Raw genomic sequence first — 22,367 nt, 5'->3', positions numbered from 1 at the left:
CATTTGGAGGAAGCATAACTGGCCTTAACGATTTGTTTGTTTCATCACGTGTTCATCCATAACAAGTTGAATCAACATTTGGTGGGTCTGCCCTGTCTGCACTCAGTCAAATTAGCATTTGTAGATGTTCGGGCTTTACATTTAGTTTAAAAGCTTCCGACGTCGGTGGAAGAGAGCAAAGTAGTTGGGCTCTTGTGTGAGCAGATGCAGTTTTTTTCTTCCAAACGTTAATACGAACTTCTATCATAGACTTCACACTTGCTACACCATAGCACGCAGCTACAAAGTCAGTTGCTTCTTGTTCTGTATCACTGGTTATATCTTCCTGAGACCCCAATTTTTTCAAGCTAACTCCTTTTAACACTTGTTTAATGGCTGTTGATTTTCTTGTATTATAGCCACCATATTCAGGAGTGACTTCAGGATTCCTAATGATCGACTTTAAAAACTCGAAATCTATTCTCTGTGCTCTGTACACTGAATAAACTTGAGATGCAAGTAATGCTAGAGTTGGCACTTCTTTTACTGAGAAATGTTGGGGCATTGGTGGCTTTTTTGGCCCTGTGTACCGGTGTGCAGGCACTCCACTAGTCACACGTTCCTTCATTTCTTCCTTTGTAATGCGACAAATTTTGTTACTGTTGCAACTCCATGACTTCTCCACATGAGTTATCAGCAGAGCCATACTATGAGTTTGACGTAGGCCTTTTTGAGATGAAATAGACGTGTCGAAGTTGTCACCAACAGCTTGCACAAATCCGTCTGTTGAGGGATTAAGTCCTTGCAAAGTTGGTGCTTTGCTGGCTTCTGCTGCAGCTGACGCTTTAAATCTTAGGGTCTCACTGTAACTACAAGTGATTTCAAACTTATAGAATTCGTCAGTGAGACGTTTGCTGTTCAGAAGCATAGCAAGAGCAATCTGGAGAATAGTTGGCTGCTTTGTCAATGCTGCAGTTACGATATTGCAGGTAGTTTCGAATGAGTATTGCAGATAGCTCAGTAATTCCAAACATCTCTATTAGGGAAAGTAAAGTTTCACTAACATTATTTTTAATATTGTCTTCAGAGAGGGTAGTTTCGTAACTTTTCAATCTATCATCAGGCTTCTTCACTTCATTCATTATCTCTGTACTTAGTTCTTTTATTGTTTCTCCATCATCGTCGTCATCTTCGGTAATATTCATGGCAAGAGCAGCTTGATTTTTAAAGGCAAGATGCTGGATACACCAGGAGAGGACAATACTAGAAGGTCTTTACCTCCTGAACATCTCTTATAATTGCAAGACGATCAGTTCTAGATCCACCGTTCTGTTGATAAAGATGGTAAACTTCGATGGAGTTCCAAAGACGAGAGGCGTCCTCTTTTAAAGGTGTCGTGACTGCGTTGATTCCATCTCCGTCACTTCCTTTATTTATGCTGCGTTTCAGTGAACAAATTTTAGCTGACTTACTGTGCAAAAATTGATAGTAACAGTCTTTGTGGTAACGAGCGTCTGCCGCATGTAGATCTCCAACAGCTCCATTTACAAGCACTCGAACAGCTTCGGATAATTCGTCATTTCTAACATCACATATTTTGAGGATAGCTTCTTGAGGTTGCCCTGGACAATCGACCGTTCTAAGAAGGTGATATCTGCGCCATCGACCTGGATTTTTTGGATCAGAATCGGAACAGATCTCTCCACAGAATAGACAGTCAGTACGAAAATTGAAAGGTTTTGCGTCTGATCTTCTAATCCGTTTCACCTGTGGTTCAGAGGAGGTTGAAGTTGACTGTCTTTGGCTCTCTTGATATGCCACTGCGAAGTATATGTTGATACGCAGTACTTATGAAAGTATACTGGCACATTTTCCTCAAGAGAAATAAACCATCCGTCACGTCTAAGACTACTTGCCAACATAATTGATCGAACTCGAGCTGGTCCTCCAGTTATAAGCCGCTCCTGTGTTTTCTGACATGTGAAAATGCACTTCTTTTCATCCGCCGTGATTTTAAAAAGAGCACTATGAAACACTACTTTGAAACGTGTTAACACACATAAAACACTAACAGCTCATTCACTTGGCATACTCAGCTGTAAACTCATCCACATGATCACTAAAAACTGTTATGTCTATGTGATGGCTGCTACCTGTAGATATATAAAAAGGTTGAATTAATACACGGAGGAACGTTAGAATTAATAACGATGAAAAATAAAAGGAAATTTAAACATTAAGATTCATGAACTTTTAACCAGGAATCGTAAACTAAACTTAAATTGTTAAAAACAAAAGCGAATACAAGTACTAAATATATCCTACTGCCCAAATTATATGAGGAAGATAATTGTACCATTTATTGTGCTACTTATCAATTCTACAAATGTAAATTCCTTTTAAATTTTAATTATTGAAGTGTGTATCGCACGGTTACAGTTCACGTGTATACGGTTATTTTCAAATGTAGAAAGTTCATGAAAATATGAAAATATTTCTTTCGGAAGGAGATACACCTCATCCCTTTTGTACTTTAAGAACTGAAACATGCTTTGGAAGGGAATTTTCCGAAATTTCCCATTTTATTTTAGTTTCCTGTTCATTGCAGCTCCAAGTAATTAACATTGTTGGAAAGACTGTTCCAATAGAAGCATAACAAGGTTTGAACCGTTATTCTACGTTTATTACTGTAGAAGTTACAGATAATTTCCCAGAAGTCAATAATTTTTGGTAAAATACTAATGATGGAAAATTGTGAGTTTTGTGGGAAATATTCAAGGGTGCCAGGGCGGTACCCTTCCTAATATTGTTTGCTGGTGTCGAAAGTTCATGAAAAAATAAAAATATTTTCTTTCCGGATGGAGATTCGATGTATGGTTCTTGGATATTAAGAGCTGAAAGATTCTTTGGTAGGGAATTTTCCGAAATTTCCCATTTTATTTTAGTTTCCTGTTCATTGCAGCTCCAAGTAATTAACATTGTTGGAAAGACTGTTGCAATAGAAGCATAACAAGGTTTGAACCGTTATTCTACGTTTATTACTGTAGAAGTTACAGATAATTTCCCAGAAGTCAATAATTTTTTGGTAAAATACTAATGATGGGAAATTGTGAGTTTTGTGGGAAATGTTCAAGGGTGCCAGGGCGGCACCCGTCCTAATATTGTTTGCTGGTGTCGAAAGTTCATGAAAATATAAAAATATTTTCTTTCCGGATGGAGATTCGAGGTACGGCTCGTGAATATTAAGAGCTGAAAGATGCTTTCGGAGAGAATTTTCCAGAATTTCCCATTTTATTTCCCTTTCCTGTTCGTCGCGGCCCCGAGTGATTAACATAGTTGGAAAGACAGTTTAATTAGAAGCAGAACAAGGTTTGAATTTTTATTCTACGTTAACTACTGTAGAAGTTACTGATAATTTTCCCGAAGTCAACGATTTTTTAATAAAAAGGGCGGAGGGGAAATCGTTAGTGAGTTTTGTGGGAAATGCTCAAGGGTGCCAGCGTTGCACCCGGTAGTTTTGGATTCAGCACATCAAAATCTATAAGAAAACATCAAAAAACCTTGGTCACCCCAAAATGCAAGGTACTCTGCAAATCTTATGGACTGGCTGCCAGACTAAAATAGAAAGCACTTAAAACAACTCAGAGGACCAGTTTCTGTGTGTCTATTTCGTTGTCAGATATCCAGAGCCTGAAGGGCTCAAGAAATCTTTGCGACGAGCAAGGAGTGCTGGCTCTCTTCGTCTATCAGATCGGTGACCGTGATTCTACAGAATGCTTTATATTTATGCTTGTATGTGTAAGCTCCCTGAAAGAGTTTCTGGCTACACCACTGGGCATACTATGTATTTATGATGAAAATTAATAGTTTGCCGTTAATTACGATTACAATTACGATGCATTTAATTACAATTAAAGCATAACTATTTTTATATTACTATTTAAATAACTGACATGTTTCAAAAAGGCATTGAACTAGCCATTTCTGTTTTGACGTTAGCGCACGTACGTTCTGTACAGAAACTATAGCTTAGTTCAAAATAGATAGAGTTGGAAATACTTGAAAATATGCCAGCGTATATCTAAAGCAAAATATAGAGTTGCAAGGGATGAGGAGTGAGCAAGCAAGTAGTTGCGCATGCGCATTCAACATAAAGCAGACGAAAACTCCGATGCTTGCAATAGGCCTGGAAGCCCAAGGAACATAGCATACGACAGGAGAAAAGACAGAAAATGTGAATCTGAGTGACGCGCATGCGTAGATTCTGCTTGTCAAAGTAAGACGAGAGAGCGCATTCAGAAGATTGCAGTGGAAATATTTGTGATAATTACAGGCAAACAATTTATATATAATGAAATACGTAGTTTTTCTTATTAACAGGGGATGCCGGGCATATCGGCGTTCCCTTATGCTACGCCGCTGGTGTTTTCGTACTCTGAGGATAACATCTCTAGTCCTGGTCACCTCTGAAAGAAATGCTGTTTAAACGCAACGAAATAAGTAAAATATCTGTTTTATCCTCCGGGTTACCAAGTTACATTTGAATCACCCTGTCACTGTGCTTTCGAATCCTCGATCGGGTGATGGTCCATAAGCTAGGCCACTTCACCCGACTGACGCGATGATCCATTTCAGTTCTAGCGTGTTCATTCTATCTGTGCGAATTACAAGTTATATTCGCAATAGATGAAATCGAGAGACTAGTTGTTCGGAACAGCTAACTCTTCAGAGATGTTTAAAAATGGCTTCCTTTCTGGTTATTTCAAAACAAGATTTTATTTATATTAGTTTGTCACAAAATTCGTTTTCCATTCTATAATTCAATCTATTTTATTCACGTTTGAAATGCGAAACATGCAAGATCTCCTACATCTATAAGGAACATACAATTTTCTTTTGAACACTTGTAACTTTTCATTATGATGCAGTTTAGACCTTTAATATAGACTGCTTCTGATAGAAATTTAGCAGTAAAATAGCACTCATTCGTTTTTCTTTCTTTTCTTTCGTTCTTTTTTAATTTGCATTGGTAGACTGGAATAGAAGGAATGACCTACGGTACCTACTGGGTTTGGATCAGTACGTCCAATGAACAGTGCCAAATTTGCAATCGAACCACGAAGAAAGAAAGCATGTATGTTAAACTTTTGACATTATCCTAGATGTGTCTGGAACTACAGTTCCACTGGAAATTGAGTATTTAATTTGACCACCAAGTTTACAATTAATTTTGAAAGTGACTTAATAAATTTCTCAAGCATTCTCTATATATTCGAATAGCCCTGAAAATGTAAAAAAAAAAAAAAAAAAAAAAAGTTACTTCTATATTACTGTTGGATTTATGGAAACGTAACTTTATAATGTTAGGTTCTTTTCTACCTACGTTTAAATAATATATTTTTTATCTGTTCTCACTTTTCCTTTTCTTCTTCTCTCCCCTTTACTCTCTCTGTCTCACTTCTTCATCTCTGTGTAACAGACATCCATCGGTTTTAATTTTTCATTATGTGTGTGTTTAAGTTTCTTCCTATATCCTTTTATGAATCTTGTTTCGTATCAGTTTTATAGTTTCATTTTATCGATACTAATACATGTATATTTTGAAATTAGACTTATGCTCATGTTGTTTGCTGGTTTTAGTATGGAAGAGAGGAAAGGAGGAGAGAGAAAGAAAGTATCTTTACCAAACACGATTATTGAATAAGAAAGTGTATATTGGGTGCCATAGCTGTAAAGCGTTAATTGTCTCAATTTTTTTGATGCGGAATGTAAAATACCAAAAAACAAATGATTCGAAAACTTATAATTCACTTTGTCATTTGTATTAGATTCGCGAAGACGAATGTCGTACTTTCATTCTGTGAAATCCCTGCCGTTTCGTGTATAAACTTTCTTACTTTAGGTCTATCAGTTCAATAGAAACATGGGTAATATTTAAATTTTGTGCATCCCCCTGTTTCCGTCTGTAATTGAATTTGAAAAATTGATTATGCATGTAGCTTGTCATAGGCGATATTCAATCATTAAATACCGAAAGTAATAATGATCTAGAGAGTAATTTTTGCTGATGAAACATCTAACTGATGGTCTCCTCTTAATGCATGTATTCACTCTAATGTGTAGTTTACAAATCGCAACTTTACAATAGTTAGATTATATCACAACTGAACAACTGAAAGTGCTACTTTTAATTTACTAGATTTTGTATTCAAGTACAAACCCGTTGACTAACGCAGTAGAAAAATCAATATCACTTACCAATTGTTTCTCGCAGGCCAAGAGCTTCGAACCCCCAAACTACTGCCATGTTGGGTAATAATCCCAAAAACATCTTCTCCGAAAATGTAATTTTTGCAAAGAAGTTCACACAGAAAAGAGGAAGAACAAATGTTAGAATCCAGAGAGTAATTCCAGTTACCGCTCCAAATGTTCCTAAAATTTATTGATAATTAACATATAATTAACACAATGGTTAATATAACTAACAATCTGTAGACCAGACATAATATTATTGTTATTAATTAAATAATTAATATCTAACAGTAAGATTGTTCCTAGATATCTTGTAGTAAATAACATTTAATCGTTTCAGACCCAATGTTCATTTCATTGGACATGAATTTCATTCCATTATTTTTCATGCTTACAATGAAATGTTTTGGTTGAGAACACCTGGTATTTTAGATAGACATCAGATGCTAATGTTAATAGGATAACTTTTAATGTGGTCAGACTATATTGAACTATAAGAGACTTGAAAAGAAGCAGAATGGGTACCATGAAGGAACCTGGGAAAGATGAGTTGAAGGTTTTTTTCTTAGTTATCGTGCTATTTATACAAGTTGTGAAATCATTTTGATTGGTTTACATTTTCAAATAATCAAACATTAACACTCTGTAAAATTTGCTTCAAGTAGTGTTCTAGGATGCCATACTTATCTGTTGAAAAACTTTACCAGTGTAATGGACAAATAAACTCAAGGGTAATATTTTCTCAGTAGCTAAAACCTGGTCTTTTGTTCATAGTGTTTATATTTGTTAGCTGTTTTTACTAAAAGCTTCATAAACAGCAGCCAAAATTAATATTTCTTTATCGGATAAACATTATTTATAACAACTAATTACCCTACATGTGAATTGGTTTATGTAATTCGGTTCATTTTCTCGTTCTTTTGTAGGCAGCTTGGAACCTGAAAAGGATGCAGATGCCATTGTAGATCTATTGATGATACGAAATATTTCTGACTTATATTGAGAGCGTATATTTAGCTTTAAGCTAGATTTCATAACATATTTGGGTAAGTACGTTCAAAAAAATATTTTCTTCATTATTTTATTTGAGAATATATTCGAATGCAAGGGATGCTAAATATGGAGAACACATCATTATTGTAGTATAGATATATCAATTTATCTAATTGTTTTTGAAATACGACAAAATAAAAAAATATTCCAAAGAACAGCAACCATCTTAGACCCCCATTTCCCCAAACTAAAGCACTGATGACATCGTTATAAAGTTTCAAATATAATGATTAGAAAAAATGTCATGTTTCCTCGCAACTAGTTACATTCCATTGTCTTCCTGGTCTTCTGTTCCATTGTATGTGTAAGACATTTCTACAATTCAAATAGAAGTATTTTTAATTTCTTTATCTTGTGATTATATAATTATATCAGCAACTTTATCAATATTACCCATGATATTTTAGGTACATGTATAGTGGTAAGTGATCAGGATATGACGTAGTTAAGAAGATGTTAGTAGTGACGAAGAAGCAACAGCAGTAGCTGGTACAACAAAACAAGTAACAACCTACGTGAACTTTTTTTTTTTTTGGTTGATAAAATGGATATCTGATTGAGGAAGAAGTCATTCGTTCCTCTAGATTGAAATATTCCATCAGATGACTTGGATTCAGTTCAATTCACTGGTTGTATTTTAAAACTTTTTTTGTCAGATAAATACTTGAAAGTATGTGTCTTTGAATAAATTTTTTTTTTGCTGATTCTAAAAGCGACTTCCATTTTTGCCTATCGCGTCAGTTTTTTTTTCACAAAATGGAGAATTATGTTACCACTATTTTAACTACAAAACAACAGATATATTCGAACACTATTTCCCACGAGGTCAATTTTTATTACAAATACATGACGAAATAGTGAAAGAAATGCTCTAAGATATGTCGTAGCTACCTTTGAACCAAACCAGAAACAGACACTGCTTCATTAATATTTAACCTTTTTTCACACTTTCCACAATTTTAACTATTTAAGTACATGAGGTCAGTTTTTATAAAACAGTACAAGAAAATGCTGTAATGCATTTCGTGACTGGTCTTTGACAAACCAAAAAGCAGACAGTGCTCAATTAATTTTTAAAACTTTCTTTTACTTGACTTTTTACAGATTCGTGAAGATGTTAACTTATCCTCTTTAAAAACCAACAACAGTCCGCAATCATGCTTTTATTTCATTTATCATGGTAGCTCTCTTCCGTGTTCATAATATCCTGGGGAAAACGTTCACATTGCTCTTCAATGTAGTGTCTTAGATTATCCAGAAAGAGTTGACCTGGGAATGTAGAAAGTGAAGTTTTACATTCGTTATGCAGCACAACCTCTTGAAATTTTCCAACATTGTTTCAACAAGTCCCTGTAGTTTGGAGTTTTCTTATTCCCCATAAAGTGTTTACTAACAGATCGGAAGTCGGTCCATGCATCTTTCTCTATCTCTATTGTTTCTTTGAAATCTTTATCCTGTATTCATTTCCGGAAATGAGGACCAACAAAAATTTCAGCTTTTAATTTGTCTTCTTTGGTGAAGGGATGAGAGACTTCCATTGTTGAGACAATGTTGGAAAGTTTCCAGAAGTTGGGCTGCAACATTAGTGTAAAACTTCACTTTTTACATTCCCAATTCTGTAGTACAACCCATCTGCGAACTGCTTCATCAAGTCCAATTTGATGTGCAGTGGATGGATACAGAACGCTTTGGGGGTCAAAAAGTGGCTTACGCAGAATATTTTTCTTTCCAGGGACAAAATTTCTCCAGTCTGGCCAAACTCTCACATTCCAATGTCTTTCCTTCTGGAATCAGCATCAAAACTTGAGTTAATATTACTTATTAGATTTCAGTCATCAGATATCATGAAGACTGATTAGATATTTATCCAACTTATTATTTCCTACAATACATGTGCAATTCTTGTGTGGCTAATATGGTTAAAATTACTATCTGAATGCCCTACAGTTAGGTAAGTCATTCATATTACCTAACTGTATTTCAAATAAAGCAGAAATTAGTTCTTTCATAAGGCTGCATTGTCTGAAATATCCAAATTTCTCGCAATCGAACTAATCATGTTTCAGAATTTGATGAAAAGAAAGATGCCTACAGTTGAAAAATGATAGAATGCAGTGAGAAGATCCTCATTTACTGCCAAAAATGCTTTGTACATCTGTTTTGCTGAAGAAGAATATTGCTTCAAGAACACCCATATAAGAATTCATACTCCTTGTGTCAGTTTGTCCATTGGAATGGACATGCTTCAAAATGTAAATAAAGGAATCTTCAATATTTTTTGCTCCTTTTTCTTATTTGGATCCCTTTAACTCTGGCAAATGAAGAAATATTTTTTTCTAACAATTAAAGAAGAAGAAGAAAAAAACAGGTCCGTAAGAGTTAAGTAATTTTTCTATTTGTTTAACTTTCATAACGGAGTTTCACTACTCATTTTGCACAAATTCCATTTTATTGTGATTAGAGTATATTTTATAATATGATACACTCCCTACGATCGTTTCACTAGTTAATTTCCATCATCCTTAGTGATATTTAAAGTAATTCAGTTTTGTTGAATAATGGTTCTCAGCGAAACAACATTACATGCTGATCATTCTATACAAGATTACTAGTTGTTGCCAGTTAAATCTCTAATATCTTAAGCATTTTAGTACATGATTGAAAAAAAAATGGAAAGTTATAGGAAAGTTGGCCATTGTATATCATATATCGTCGCTAAATGCACGTAGGGGCGTGAGTCGCAAAATTGTGAATTTGAGTTATGAGCACCAAATCATGCTCATTTAACGTGCTCTATCAACCATAAAACTTTCATTATATGAATGGAGATATGGGCTGTCTGTAAATGGTGTATCTTGAAATTAAGCACTAAAACATCTGCAAAAAGGCGTAACCAACATATAGCTATTCGCCCATTGGTTATTTCCTTTGTGATTTCTATTTGTGAATGAGTAAACTGGCATAACTTTTTTCTAGAAAGAAAAGAAAGAAAAAGAAAAGAAAGTCGAACCCAACACATTACTATTATTAAAGAGATAAGAGAATTTGCTTGTGACCTTTCTTCAGTTATGCTTTGCAATGTTTTGCTCAAGTCCAAGAATTAAGTGAGGCGCTAAGACTAATAACGGTATTTCATAACCAAAGTTCATTTTGAGAAAAAGATGTCATTATTTCTTGCATGATTCAAATGCTCATTTGCAGTACGTGTGAATTTTAAAGGTGGAATGTTAGAATGTTAGGAATTCCACTTTTCTATTCTTAATAACCTATGACATGCTCTGACTTGAAGTTACTTCATGCTTTGATCATTATTTTCATTAACATTTAGTTTGTTGAACAATAGAATGCTGAATATAAAACAGTTCCTTGTTTGGCTAGGTATATAATAAAACTATGATTTATATGTTTCAAAAAAATAATGGACACCGTATTACACTTGGTACTGTCAGAAATTGCAACGTGCATCATTAGTTTAAGTTGGATTAAAAACAATATTTTTCTGCAAGATTCTTATTTTATCATATCAAAGATTAATTTTCCACTTATCACACTTTGCAAAATAATCTTTACTGCCCGTCAGGTTCAAAATGATAAATACGAGCATTAATATGCAATGGAAAATTACACCTTATACATTCTCTTTAGTTATTCTGTTTTTTAAACGTTTATACATATACAGAAGTAGTCATGAATATAGATGTATTCTCTAAAGATAAATTCTGCAGGTGCCTTTTATTACATAACTATCGGCAGTACAATTTTAATTTTAATGTTATGCCTGCTTGGTGTTGCATCATGAGCTTTAAGAGCTCGTGGTTTCCACACGTATGTACACTCATGTCCAAAATTATTGTCGCTGTCTATAAATATGTTGTTGTAGGAATATAATTTGACAATGATTTCCCTGGTATTTCTTATAATGTTATTATGTATATAATCGGCAAAGACATGTATGTTTCAAATTTCATGTCAAAAGAGCAGTAAATAAGAACAATAAAACGAAAATAAAACTTTCTTGTACATTTAGCAACATTTTGTTTTACTCATTCTAATTTTCGTATTTATAATTCTTTTCTTATGAAATTTACTACAAATATACATTTCCCAATTATACACATAGTATCAGTATTCAAAGTATCCTGCAAAATCATTATCAAATTATATTCTTACAAGAAGACAGTTATAGATATGCAACAATCATTTTGGACATGAGTGTACCTACCTCGTATCTGTATGTCATGATCCTTGTAGGATCTTAAGATGATCTGCTGAAACGATTATGTTGTGGGTAATAACGGCTTACAATTATATATATATATACGAGGGTTGGGGCAAAAGTCATGGCAACTATTTTTTTCTTGAAGATACCAGTCCGGTTGGAAAATGTGACATACACAGACGAAAGGACAAGGTGTTAACTACATTTGTGAATAATGAATAGCACTGAAATATCGTAATTCACTACTTTATTACGGTAGTATACAGGGCAATATGACCTTCACGGTGCAAAAGAATGACAATACATTACGCATACAGTTGACATGACAAACGTGGTCCTAAAAACCCTCAAAGTAGTTCTTGCTACTTGCACCACTCGCTGCTAACGATGTGGGATGCGCTGAATACCATCCGCCTCAGCATTTGCCGCACCATGTGTGAATCGGTCACCTATTCGCGCACAGCATTAGCAATGTCCTCGCGTGTTGCAAACCGCCTACCACGTAGTGGTTCCTTAATCTTTCGAATGAGATCAAAGTCACAGGGCGAAATGTCAGGAGAGTACGGTGGGTGCTCCAATTCTTCCCATCCCCAACGTCGCAGTAGCTGCCCTACACGCTCTGCTTTATGTGGCTTTGCATTGTCGTGCAGGATTATTGCACTGTCCACAAGATCCGGACGTTTTTCCCGAACGCCACGTCGTACCTGTCGCACCAGGAAGTCCCTGTAGTACTGTGCGGTCACTTTTATGCCATGTGGAATAAAGTGGCAAACAATGACACCCCTGATGTCATACGCAACGATCACCACCAATTTTGCTGGGGACGGATTCTGACGGAATTTCTGCCTCCTCGGTGATCCAGCATGTCGCCAAACCGCGGACTGACGTTTCAGTTCTGGTTCGTATGTCCTGGCCCAAAATTCATCGATGGCGATAATTCGTGACAAGAATTGATCGTCGTCCTATTGCCAGCGTGCAATGTGGTCGGAGCATATTGCATAGCGCATCCACCTTTGAACTTCCGTTATTGCATGCGGTACCATTGGATGCGATTTTGCGTAGTTGCAGCTCATTACGCAATATCCTGTGGACGGTGCGTTTCTCGATGCCACTTGCCTCCGCCAACTCCAGTAGCGTCCATCGTCTTCATCCAGGAGCTGCTCGATAACGGCATGTGCCACGTCGGTCCGCACACTGACAGGTCGTCCCGAACGTTGCTCATCACTGGTTGACACACGTCTTTGCTGAAACTTTCCTACCCACCGTGCTACTGTCCGTTATAGTAGAGCATTATTCCCAAGGGCTTCCACTAATTCACTGTGACATTCCATCGCATTTCTCCCTCGGAGAACGGCTATTTTGATGTAAGCGCGCTGCTCAACACGGGTTACATCCATCTCGCACGACACCCGCCAACTGACTGATTTCACAGCCCTTGCTGTGCTACTACCAGCTATCACAGAGCCATCTGTTGTTCTGCATACACACTATGCCTGCAGAACTTCCACACAACACACAGAAGTTTGTGATCCGCTCACATATCTGCAAGAAAAAAAATAGTTGCCATGACTTTTGCCCCAACCCTCGTATATATATATATATATATATATATATATATATATATATATATATATATATATATATATATATATATATATATATATATATATATATATATATATATATATATATATATATTCAACTTAGAATGAAACTTACATCTTTGTTAGATGAATCCTGTTTACGACAGAGTTCATGTATTCTAAACTTTAAACTAAACGACAGTTTCTACTGTTTAACTAATTTGTCATTTATTTTTTCAAACCTATAATATTTTACTAATTCGATTATGCATACATTCTTTGTACTTCATTTTTATTTAAAAATGTTATTATATAAATTTCACTGATATTCGAGGAGATTTTTCAAAATAATTAAACTAATTTGAGATATGTATATCAACACTATTATAATCATATTTAACCCTTTTAGGATTTTTGGTACCTTTTCTTTTTACTATGACGTAGTATCGTCTTTGACCACTTATTTAGGTTCTATATCAGGTATTTAAGCCGTTTTTTTATTGGTCAAGTCAAGGATGGATCAAGGAACACCCCAGATGCGTTTTGGAAAAGGATGGTCAATTTGGTGGTGCCAAGTTGGGGCGGAGGGACATGACTTTTTTCTTAAGGCAAATTAAAAAAAAAAAATCACACCTTTAGTTTTCAAGATATCAGATTGAAACTTTGCATACGGATTGTGCGTGTTTTTGGAAATTTCTCAAATCTTTTTGAGATCTCTACATGAAGCTGGAGCCTGGCCCGAGAGGCACACGTGTTCTGAGGGGGTGATTTCCGGATTTTTCCAATCTTTCCGATTCAGGTGTGAGATACGGACATGAGAGTAGTACCATTGGAAAGGACTTGTTTTACTAAAGAGAACGACGTTTGAATCATGACTCTAGCCGAAATAGTAATGACCAGTATTTTTTTATAATATGTATATTTATGTGTAAGGGCCTAAATTCAGACTTACAACAATTTTTTCCGCCCTTTGTTTTCAAGATAAAAGATTGAAATTTTGCACACGTATTACGTACATAACATATTTTTTAAACAAAATTAAGATCCCTACATCAACCCAGGCCCGGGCCAGAGGGGCAAAGTGTCCCTTGGGGTTTAAAAAAAACATTCCGAGCTTTCCCCAAAATTTCCGGTTCAGTGGTATGATACGGACATTTAAGTGATACCGTTCGAAAGGACTCTTTATGCTGAAGAAAATGGCGTTTGAACCATTTTTCAAAAACTTCTCCCGACCTTAGTTTTGAATATACAAGATTGAAATTTTGTACACGTATTAGGTACATAACAACATATTGTTTTTTAAAAATTAGATCCCTACGTGTACCCAGGCCCGGCTCAGAGGGGCACAAAGTGTTCGAAACAAGCTTTTTCGAAAAATCTCCCGGTTTTTCCCGCTTGTCCCGTTTCTGGTGTATCATATTGACAAGCGCATGATACCGTTAAAAAGCATACTCTATCCTGAAAAAAATCGAGGTATGAACGATTATGCTATGATAAATAGTAAGGAAGCAGTAGCTGTTTGAGTGAAAGTCTAAAATTTACCTCAAAAACTGGAAATCCTAAAAGGGTTAATCGAAGTCAGTCGACTGGTTAATAAATATCCTGCCTCCAATTTCCTTTCAGATATTTCTGCAAGCCGCATTTCCCAACTATGTTGTTCCTGTAAAACGTCTAGTTTAATCTAAGTTGCATTTAGTCGTCTTCTAAGTAACTTTTTGCCTCTGGGAATCTAATGTATACTTTATTTGAAAGCTTAAAATCCTTTCATCACTCCACTTCCGAAAAGGGAAGACCAACTCTTGCTGCTGGATATTCCCCTATCTTCAACACATTAGGTGGAGATGAAGGAAATAAGTAAGAAATAAACACATAAATCATTTTTGTACAGAAAAGGACATTTTGCATTCTTCTTTGCTCTTGTGAACTGAGGACTGAGGAGATTTCGAAAATTATACAAAACAAAATATTTATTTAACAGATACAGAATGCATGATTCTTAGAAGCCTCTTGTTTCATATTTAAAAGTATGTTTCTCTATATCTCAAATTTGACTTTAGAAAATTCCAAAGCAAAAGAATATTGCAAAATAAGTAGAAAATATTAGTTTTAACAGAAAATTCTTCTGTTTTCCTACTTTTAAAGCAAGAATAAATAGATAAAAAAAATAAATTTATATGGCAGCTTTAAACTTAAAAAAGAAGCCACATTGCATTACAACACGAAAGCTATGAATTAATTATTATCCACTTACTGTTAGTGAAAAAACAGCTGATTGCAAAACAAAACGCTATTCCTGCTACTGCATAAAATAGAAAAAACAGCCAAAGTACAAATCCATTTGTGAAGGAATATATAGCTCCGTATTCTATTCCTCGTAAATTTACTGTCAATAAAATGACAATTACGGAAATAACAATTAAAGATATTGATAGGGCATTAAATAGCCATCCTAACCACAGCTGCCACGATTTAAGACCCATCATTTTCATTAATTCCTGCAAATAAGGAAAATTTAAATAGTTAATATGTTAATTTGTTACAGAAACAACGAAGAAGTGAAGAAGTTCAGATTTACACCCCTAAATAATAACAATTTTAACAACAATAATCATATTTAATGTGAAGTAAAATTTGCGCTGGTATCTTTTATGTTACTTTAATGTGTAATTTCTTCCACACTCCTTCATGAAATCTATAATGTCGTAAACAATATTGACAATTTTTTGTGCCACACAGAAACAACGTGCTCATGCTCTGAAAACTTACTCATCACTAGACCGAAGATCAGTCTTTTTATTCTCGTTCTACACATGACCTTAAGCCTTGCACCTCCATCATCATCAGACGATTAAGGAAAATTTATATCTTACTGAATGCAATTCATGATTACTGATATTAGCATTGAAGAAGTTAACCGTGTTGTATACACCAAACACTAGATCCTTCAAGCAGCTGGAGTTTTTTGGTTCGGTATAGTTCAACCAAGCAACTGTGAAAATAGTGGGGAAATTAGAAAATGACGAAAACTGAATAGTTTACATCGCTCATTTTGAAATACGGCTAGCAGATTAAACTACCAAGAAATGACAAAAGTCAGTGAAATTTGACGTTATAGTAAGCATGTTTTTTTTTGGGGGGGGGGGAAGCAAACATTCCCGTTGAGGATACTTCAGTTTATTTCTTTGCAGGGAACATAATGTGGTTGACGGAGAAAATCCCCCCATCTCCCCGGTAATTTGCACCCTGTATATTGCGCCCCCATATATATAAACTTAACAGGTCAGTTCCAAAACATGATAAGTGACAAAATCATATTTTCTGTATCGAATAAATATGTAGCACAAAACAGATCGCAAAAAGTAATAATAATATTGAGACAATGAAACGTAATCGTGAAGTTACTTTAGTTACTTTGACAGTTTTTTACGCAGTTCTTCACTTGATGAGGCAATCAAATCAATTACTTTTCCTTTGTCTACATTCTGGAATAAATATTTTTCTGTAAACATAAAAAGTAAAGGAAACAAATGGTTTTGACTTACCGTAGATCTTAGTCTAGTTTTAACAACTTTCAATTTAGAAAATGTCCTCTTACATGTGACTTGAGTACATGGGAGAGTAAGAACAAATTTGAGATCGCGAAAATTCGACCAAGGCCTACAGATCTAGGGCCTCGTGATCCCTACGGGTCCCTTGGCAATTGCTAAGTAGCCAACGTGGCCAGTCCGGCATTGCTGGGACCTATAAGTTAGGTATCATCCCGGCATTTGTCTGGTGTGAATAAGGAAAATCCAGGAAATGTTCATTCAGGATGGCTGGCCTGAAAAAGCTTTTTACACTTTTTCGATCGAGTTACCCCCACCGGGGATCGAATCCGGGACCGCTCGCACCGAAGGCGAGAGTATTAGGGACTACGCTACGCGGGCCACCTGCCTACACTAGTTATATAGTGAAGAATGAAGTAAAAATAATAAAATAAATGTTATGTTGTAATACGATATTACTTATATATTTTGAATCTCTCTCAATTTATTTCGAGACCTGGTAATTAAGATCGGGATCAACGTAAGTATATGTTGATTGAGACGAGATCGAGACTGGTACAAGAAATTTTCATTCGAGACGAGACGGATACTGAGACCACTATTTGTTAACTGAGGCGAGACTGAGACTGTATTAAGTCTCATCTCGTCTCTTCTGGATGTTATCTCTAGTTTACATGTAAGTTCCTTCCAAGTCTGACGTTTCATTTCGTCCCAAGCATCTTTCATAATAATAGATTCTTCCAAACCATAACTCTTCTACCTTCTTACTTCTTCTTCCACATAATCTTTTGTATTCGAAGCTGAATTTTTGCTTTGTGCAATGTGAAACTAAGATATTGGTGTTGAAGCACTTTAGATCTGACAGTTTACAGTACATAGGCATATTTAAACGAAATTTGCACCACAAAATGTGTGTCTGTAAAGCGTATGATCTTAGGTTGAAGCTCCCAACGCACTAACCACATACTACTAGTAGTATGAAGGCTATCGGACAACAGGGCGAAAGTAGTAAAGTATAGATCGTTCCTAGGACAATGTAAGCGAATGCCTATTGTATTCGACCGTAGCCATAAACTGAGACAGTGACAAGTCGGATGGTCATTCCGTTGAATTGCCGCTCGCGTATTATCTCGTGTCGTCTCAGTAGTTTATGGTGTACACTACAGGAAGCATCGGTATATCGGTGGTGTACAGGATAGGAAGCAGAGTGTTTCCATAGCTAATGTGCCCTTTCCAATGCATCGCGTTGTGTCGAAATTTCCTTTTTTAAAAAAATTGAGCAGCCCTAACTGACAGAATGGCGAATGCCAGAACAATCATAACCGAACACGAAATACAGTGAGAGGACGAATACTAAACGATTGATTGTTAATATTGTTGAGTGTTGACTTACTTTCGTGCAATTAGTCCTGATACCTTATCATCGCCAAGAAGTTTTCCGTGGTATCAGGAGAGACTGGAACGCAAAGCGATTCATCTAAGCGAATGGAGTATAGTGGTTTTAAGTGATGAGAATACTTTCTGTCTTAGATTATGGTTCCGCACGCGTATGTAGACAGGTGTGAGACAATATTCCACGCGTTCTTATTCGTTATCTAGGAGCCACACTCCACTTTCTGGTATTTGATAAAAGAGGAGAAAATAACTTACATTATCCCGCTTGTCTCTGGTGTCATGTATTCGTGGTTTTGTGAATCCTGACTTCCGACCTTATCTGGATATTTTCTGGGACCTCATCTTCCAGCAGCATATCGCGTGTTCCTATTTCGTTAGGTAAGTCAGTGTACTCTACCCGTTAAATGCCTTCTACTCTAGCCTGCTAAGACTCCTAACTGAAGCCTTATGCAGTACGGGTGGGATATGGAACGGTGGCTGACCATTAGGCTGCTTTGAAAACTACGATCTCCCAATCATGGAAGTGTGCCCTTAAAATGTTGGGATACGTGTTCGTCGAGTTTCCCATCTACCCAACCGTTTCCGAACAAATGACCCGGTTCAAACTATTCTGTCAGCTAATAGCTTTTACATTACAAAATATGCTCTAATTCACGATATCCCGCCCGGTGGAACGTGTAAGTTTGGGTTTCGTCTAGTTATAACATATCAAATGCAAACACAATGGTCTCGTTCGAAACTCAGCGGAGCCAGTTCGTGACCTTCCCTTGCAATAGCCCACAGTACCTGACCGGCTATACGTCCAAACAGTTCTGTGGTCATTTGTGGTAGTCTAAGAAGACGAGTACTGTAACTTATTTTGTAACATATTCAGAATGTGCCATTATGGGAACAGTAATCTGCCATCGCCTGCTTTTTGTATACCAACTTTGGGCCAGATCCGTGAATATCTACTGTTTGTTCTTAAATGCGGTTACGCCAGTATGATTCTATAGTCATCGTACATTTTATTTGATTTTTTAGACAATTAAGTCTAAACTCTCTGTGAAAAGTCACATGACGACTCTCTCGTCATTTGATTACAAATTCTAAAGATTTTTTCTTTTATATTTTTAGAAAAACAATAAGTGTATGATCTATTTTTCATTCTTCGTTTTGGTATATGTTCTTGAATTTGTCCATTAGTATCGCTATTTCTTTGCGATTCTCATTTACTTCGTTTTCTTCTTTACTGCCAAAATACACATTTTTTTTTGGTCATACAACTGAATGTGTTTATTTCATCATCTCAAGCTGTATTTCGCTCGTTAAACACTTATTTCCATTCTTAGTTTATATACTGTTGCAGTAGTTTCTCTTTGCTGGCTTTCTATTTTCATTGAATTTATCTCCATATGCAATATGTATATTGCCTATTTTTCCTCTTATCCTCTTTACGTCTACTATTCATTGTATTTGTCGCTTTTCCTTCTTAAGTCACAATTCAACTTTCTATACATTATTTCACATTCTTAATTTCAACTTATTTTTTTCATTTTCTTTTTCTAATTTCCAAAGCTTATGCGTTCAACTACATCCATCACACGAAGTTGGAAGCAAAGGCGCCCATGTTATGGTTTCCAAGGGGGAGGGCAAGTATAAGCGATATTTCAAATATAGTTTCAAATTTTGCTGTAGCTAATGTAAAAATTCTATTGGGTTTTCGATATCAAGTACAATTTCCTATAGGGGAGGCGAGCGCCCCCCTTGTCGCACTGATGGGCGCCCTTCGTTGGAAGTGTTCAATTGAAACTCTGATACGATAAACAACCAATTTTATGATAAGTTTGAAATTCGGTGATTAACTCAACATTCTCATTCTTATTGTGTTTAGCATTGTGAAATTTACAAAAGTTACTTTCTCTCAACTTATATACTTTTCTTCGAAATTCAACAAATCTGCTTTTACTTACCAATTCTTAAACTTTTCAGTATGTAAATTTTTTCCTATTTTACTTCCTAGATATATTTTTCAACGGTATTCTACCCCAGTAAGCTCAAGATTGTGACCTAATAATTTTTGCGTCTTTTGTGACCATTGGCATTCAGCATCTCTGTCTTGGCATAATTTAATCGGTCCATTAATTGTAGTCTCTCTTGTCTCACTTCCACCATATTACGGTTCTCAGAAGACAATTCCTCCTCAGTATGTAAATTTTTTCCTATTTTACTTCCTAGATATATTTTTCAACGGTATTCTACCCCAGTAAGCTCAAGATTGTGACCTAATAATTTTTGCGTCTTTTGTGACCATTGGCATTCAGCATCTCTGTCTTGGCATAATTTAATCGGTCCATTAATTGTAGTCTCTCTTGTCTCACTTCCACCATATTACGGTTCTCAGAAGACAATTCCTCCTCAGAAAACAAGTTTCATATAATTACATACACAACGTAACACTGTCACTTAATAGCAAATATAACATTCATATGTTCGTTCCATTTCTTTGCTTCTTCCATATATCTACTTTTAGCCTTCATCCTCTTCCTCTTCTACACAATTATTATTATTATTATTATTATTATTATTATTATTATTATTTTTGAATGGAGAATGTGTCCCCGCTGTTCCTCGTTTGAGACGCCTGTGCCCGATATATAAATATCTTAGAAAACAGCAAAAATACTTTTTGTCTAATGTGTATATTAAACTGAAAATGAAATTACCTTGACGCCTGTTTCCTTTTCCACTATAATTCTTCTAATCACTGGTGCCAACAGCAAAAGCATTGTGATTACGATCGAAGAACTAAAAAAAAGTTCGCCTTTTCGTGCAAAGTGATTATACACGTAAGGAGGCCGTGGAAATTCCTGGATGAGCAGCTGAAACAAAATAAAATAAATAGAATGTAAAACATAAAAACGTTTGAAGAACTAACCGAGAGATTGCTGATCTCTCAAACCCATGAAAATCGAGATTTTAAGATTTATATACGCTTGATGCCGATTTTTCAGCAGCATTTCAGGTTCAAAGTGCATTCTCCATTCCCCGTTGAAATGTGTCTGCATTGTTAATAAACAAGAAACATGTTTTACAAAACTTCAATGGAAAAATGCCTTATTCCCGATCGAGTTCAGGGAGTTAATGGAATAATGGCTTCTCTTATTTACCTTTTGTTGTTTTAACAAGTAATATCAGTTGATTGGCTACCAGGTAATCACTCAATCGTGGTTTCTTTTCCATCTTATTATTATACAACTAAAAGCATTCATGTCTGTGGACACTTTTATTTGTTCATGTTTACTTACTACTATCTACTGAGTATGTAGTAGTTTATATGTGCACTAGGATCCCGTTTTTTCGTACTCGATAGGACTAGAATCATCTCGGAGTAAATAAAGTTCGGATTAACTAGAAGCAGTACGAGAACCTAATTCCAGGTACTCATTAAAATTGATTATGATTAATTAAAATATCAAAGAAAGTGAAAATTAGACTATTGAAATGATTATTTGGTATAGATGAATAATTTAAAGGCCGTATTATAAATGTGTACATAATACATAACAGTTAATAGCTGGCATGTATAGTTTAATACATAACATGTAGTTACAGTTTAATAGTTTACATATACGCACATATGTAACATTCACATGGTTCACACGTAGTAATCCCAGTGAGAAATGCTAACAGTATAAACACAAAACTAAAACAATTGAGTTTCGTTCCATAGTGTGAAAATACGGTAGACTTCCAAACAATGTGAATTCAATACTCAAAGTTGAAATACTACATCTATAACTACTGGTTACTATAAAGAAATAAGATCAAATATAAATTCTGTTCCTCAGATGCTGAATCCGTGTCAAAAAGCCATTACTCGCTATATCTTACTGTTTTTGCTTTGCGGAAATTAACATTAAAATCGAAATTGGTAATTGATGTATATTACTTCCGGTTTCAATAAAAAGAAAATATCAGGGGGTGAAATACATTCTTGGTACTTAATCGATAGCAAAAGACTGCTTGTCGCTAACTATTTCCGTTTTATCCATTATGCGATCACTACCCAATATCCATTATGCGATTTTCATCAGTTCCGGTTTCAAAAAATAGATAAAAGTAGTGACAAAGTTCATTCTTGCGAAGCGGAATCTGTGCCAAAAACCTACTTTTGATATCCTTTACCATTTTCGTTCCATGGAAATAAGTATTAAAAATAAATAAAAAAAACTAGTAAATTCCAACTACTTTTGGTTTTGGTAAAGTGTTGTAGGTTATGATAATTCTCTTAAGACGCTGAAACGACTGCAAAGAGATTGCTTTGTGCTGCCTCTTACCTATGGCGCAGAAATGATTGAC

General features: G+C 35.5%; 1 protein-coding gene across 2 annotated transcripts in view; it reads right to left on the bottom strand.

Annotated features, from left to right (window-relative positions):
* Nucleotides 1–22,367, bottom strand: part of LOC145694714 (phospholipid-transporting ATPase ABCA3-like) — a 187,752-nt gene that overhangs the window by 115,937 nt on the left and 49,448 nt on the right. For both annotated transcript variants that reach the window (XM_081771243.1, XM_081771244.1), the window contains exons 5-7: nucleotides 20,732–20,887; nucleotides 15,338–15,581; nucleotides 6,238–6,411 (exon numbers count right to left, since the gene is read on the bottom strand). In XM_081771243.1, the coding sequence (XP_081627369.1) occupies nucleotides 6,238–6,411; nucleotides 15,338–15,581; nucleotides 20,732–20,887 (574 nt within the window). The remainder of the gene's footprint in view (nucleotides 1–6,237; nucleotides 6,412–15,337; nucleotides 15,582–20,731; nucleotides 20,888–22,367) is intronic.

This window comes from Thermobia domestica, chromosome 9 (genome assembly GCF_964235325.1).
Source record: "Thermobia domestica chromosome 9, izTheDome1.hap1.1, whole genome shotgun sequence".
NCBI classification, from domain to species: Eukaryota; Metazoa; Arthropoda; class Insecta; order Zygentoma; family Lepismatidae; genus Thermobia; species Thermobia domestica.
The sequence above is the reverse complement of the archived record's forward strand: the minus strand, read 5'-3'. Positions and strand labels throughout refer to the sequence as shown.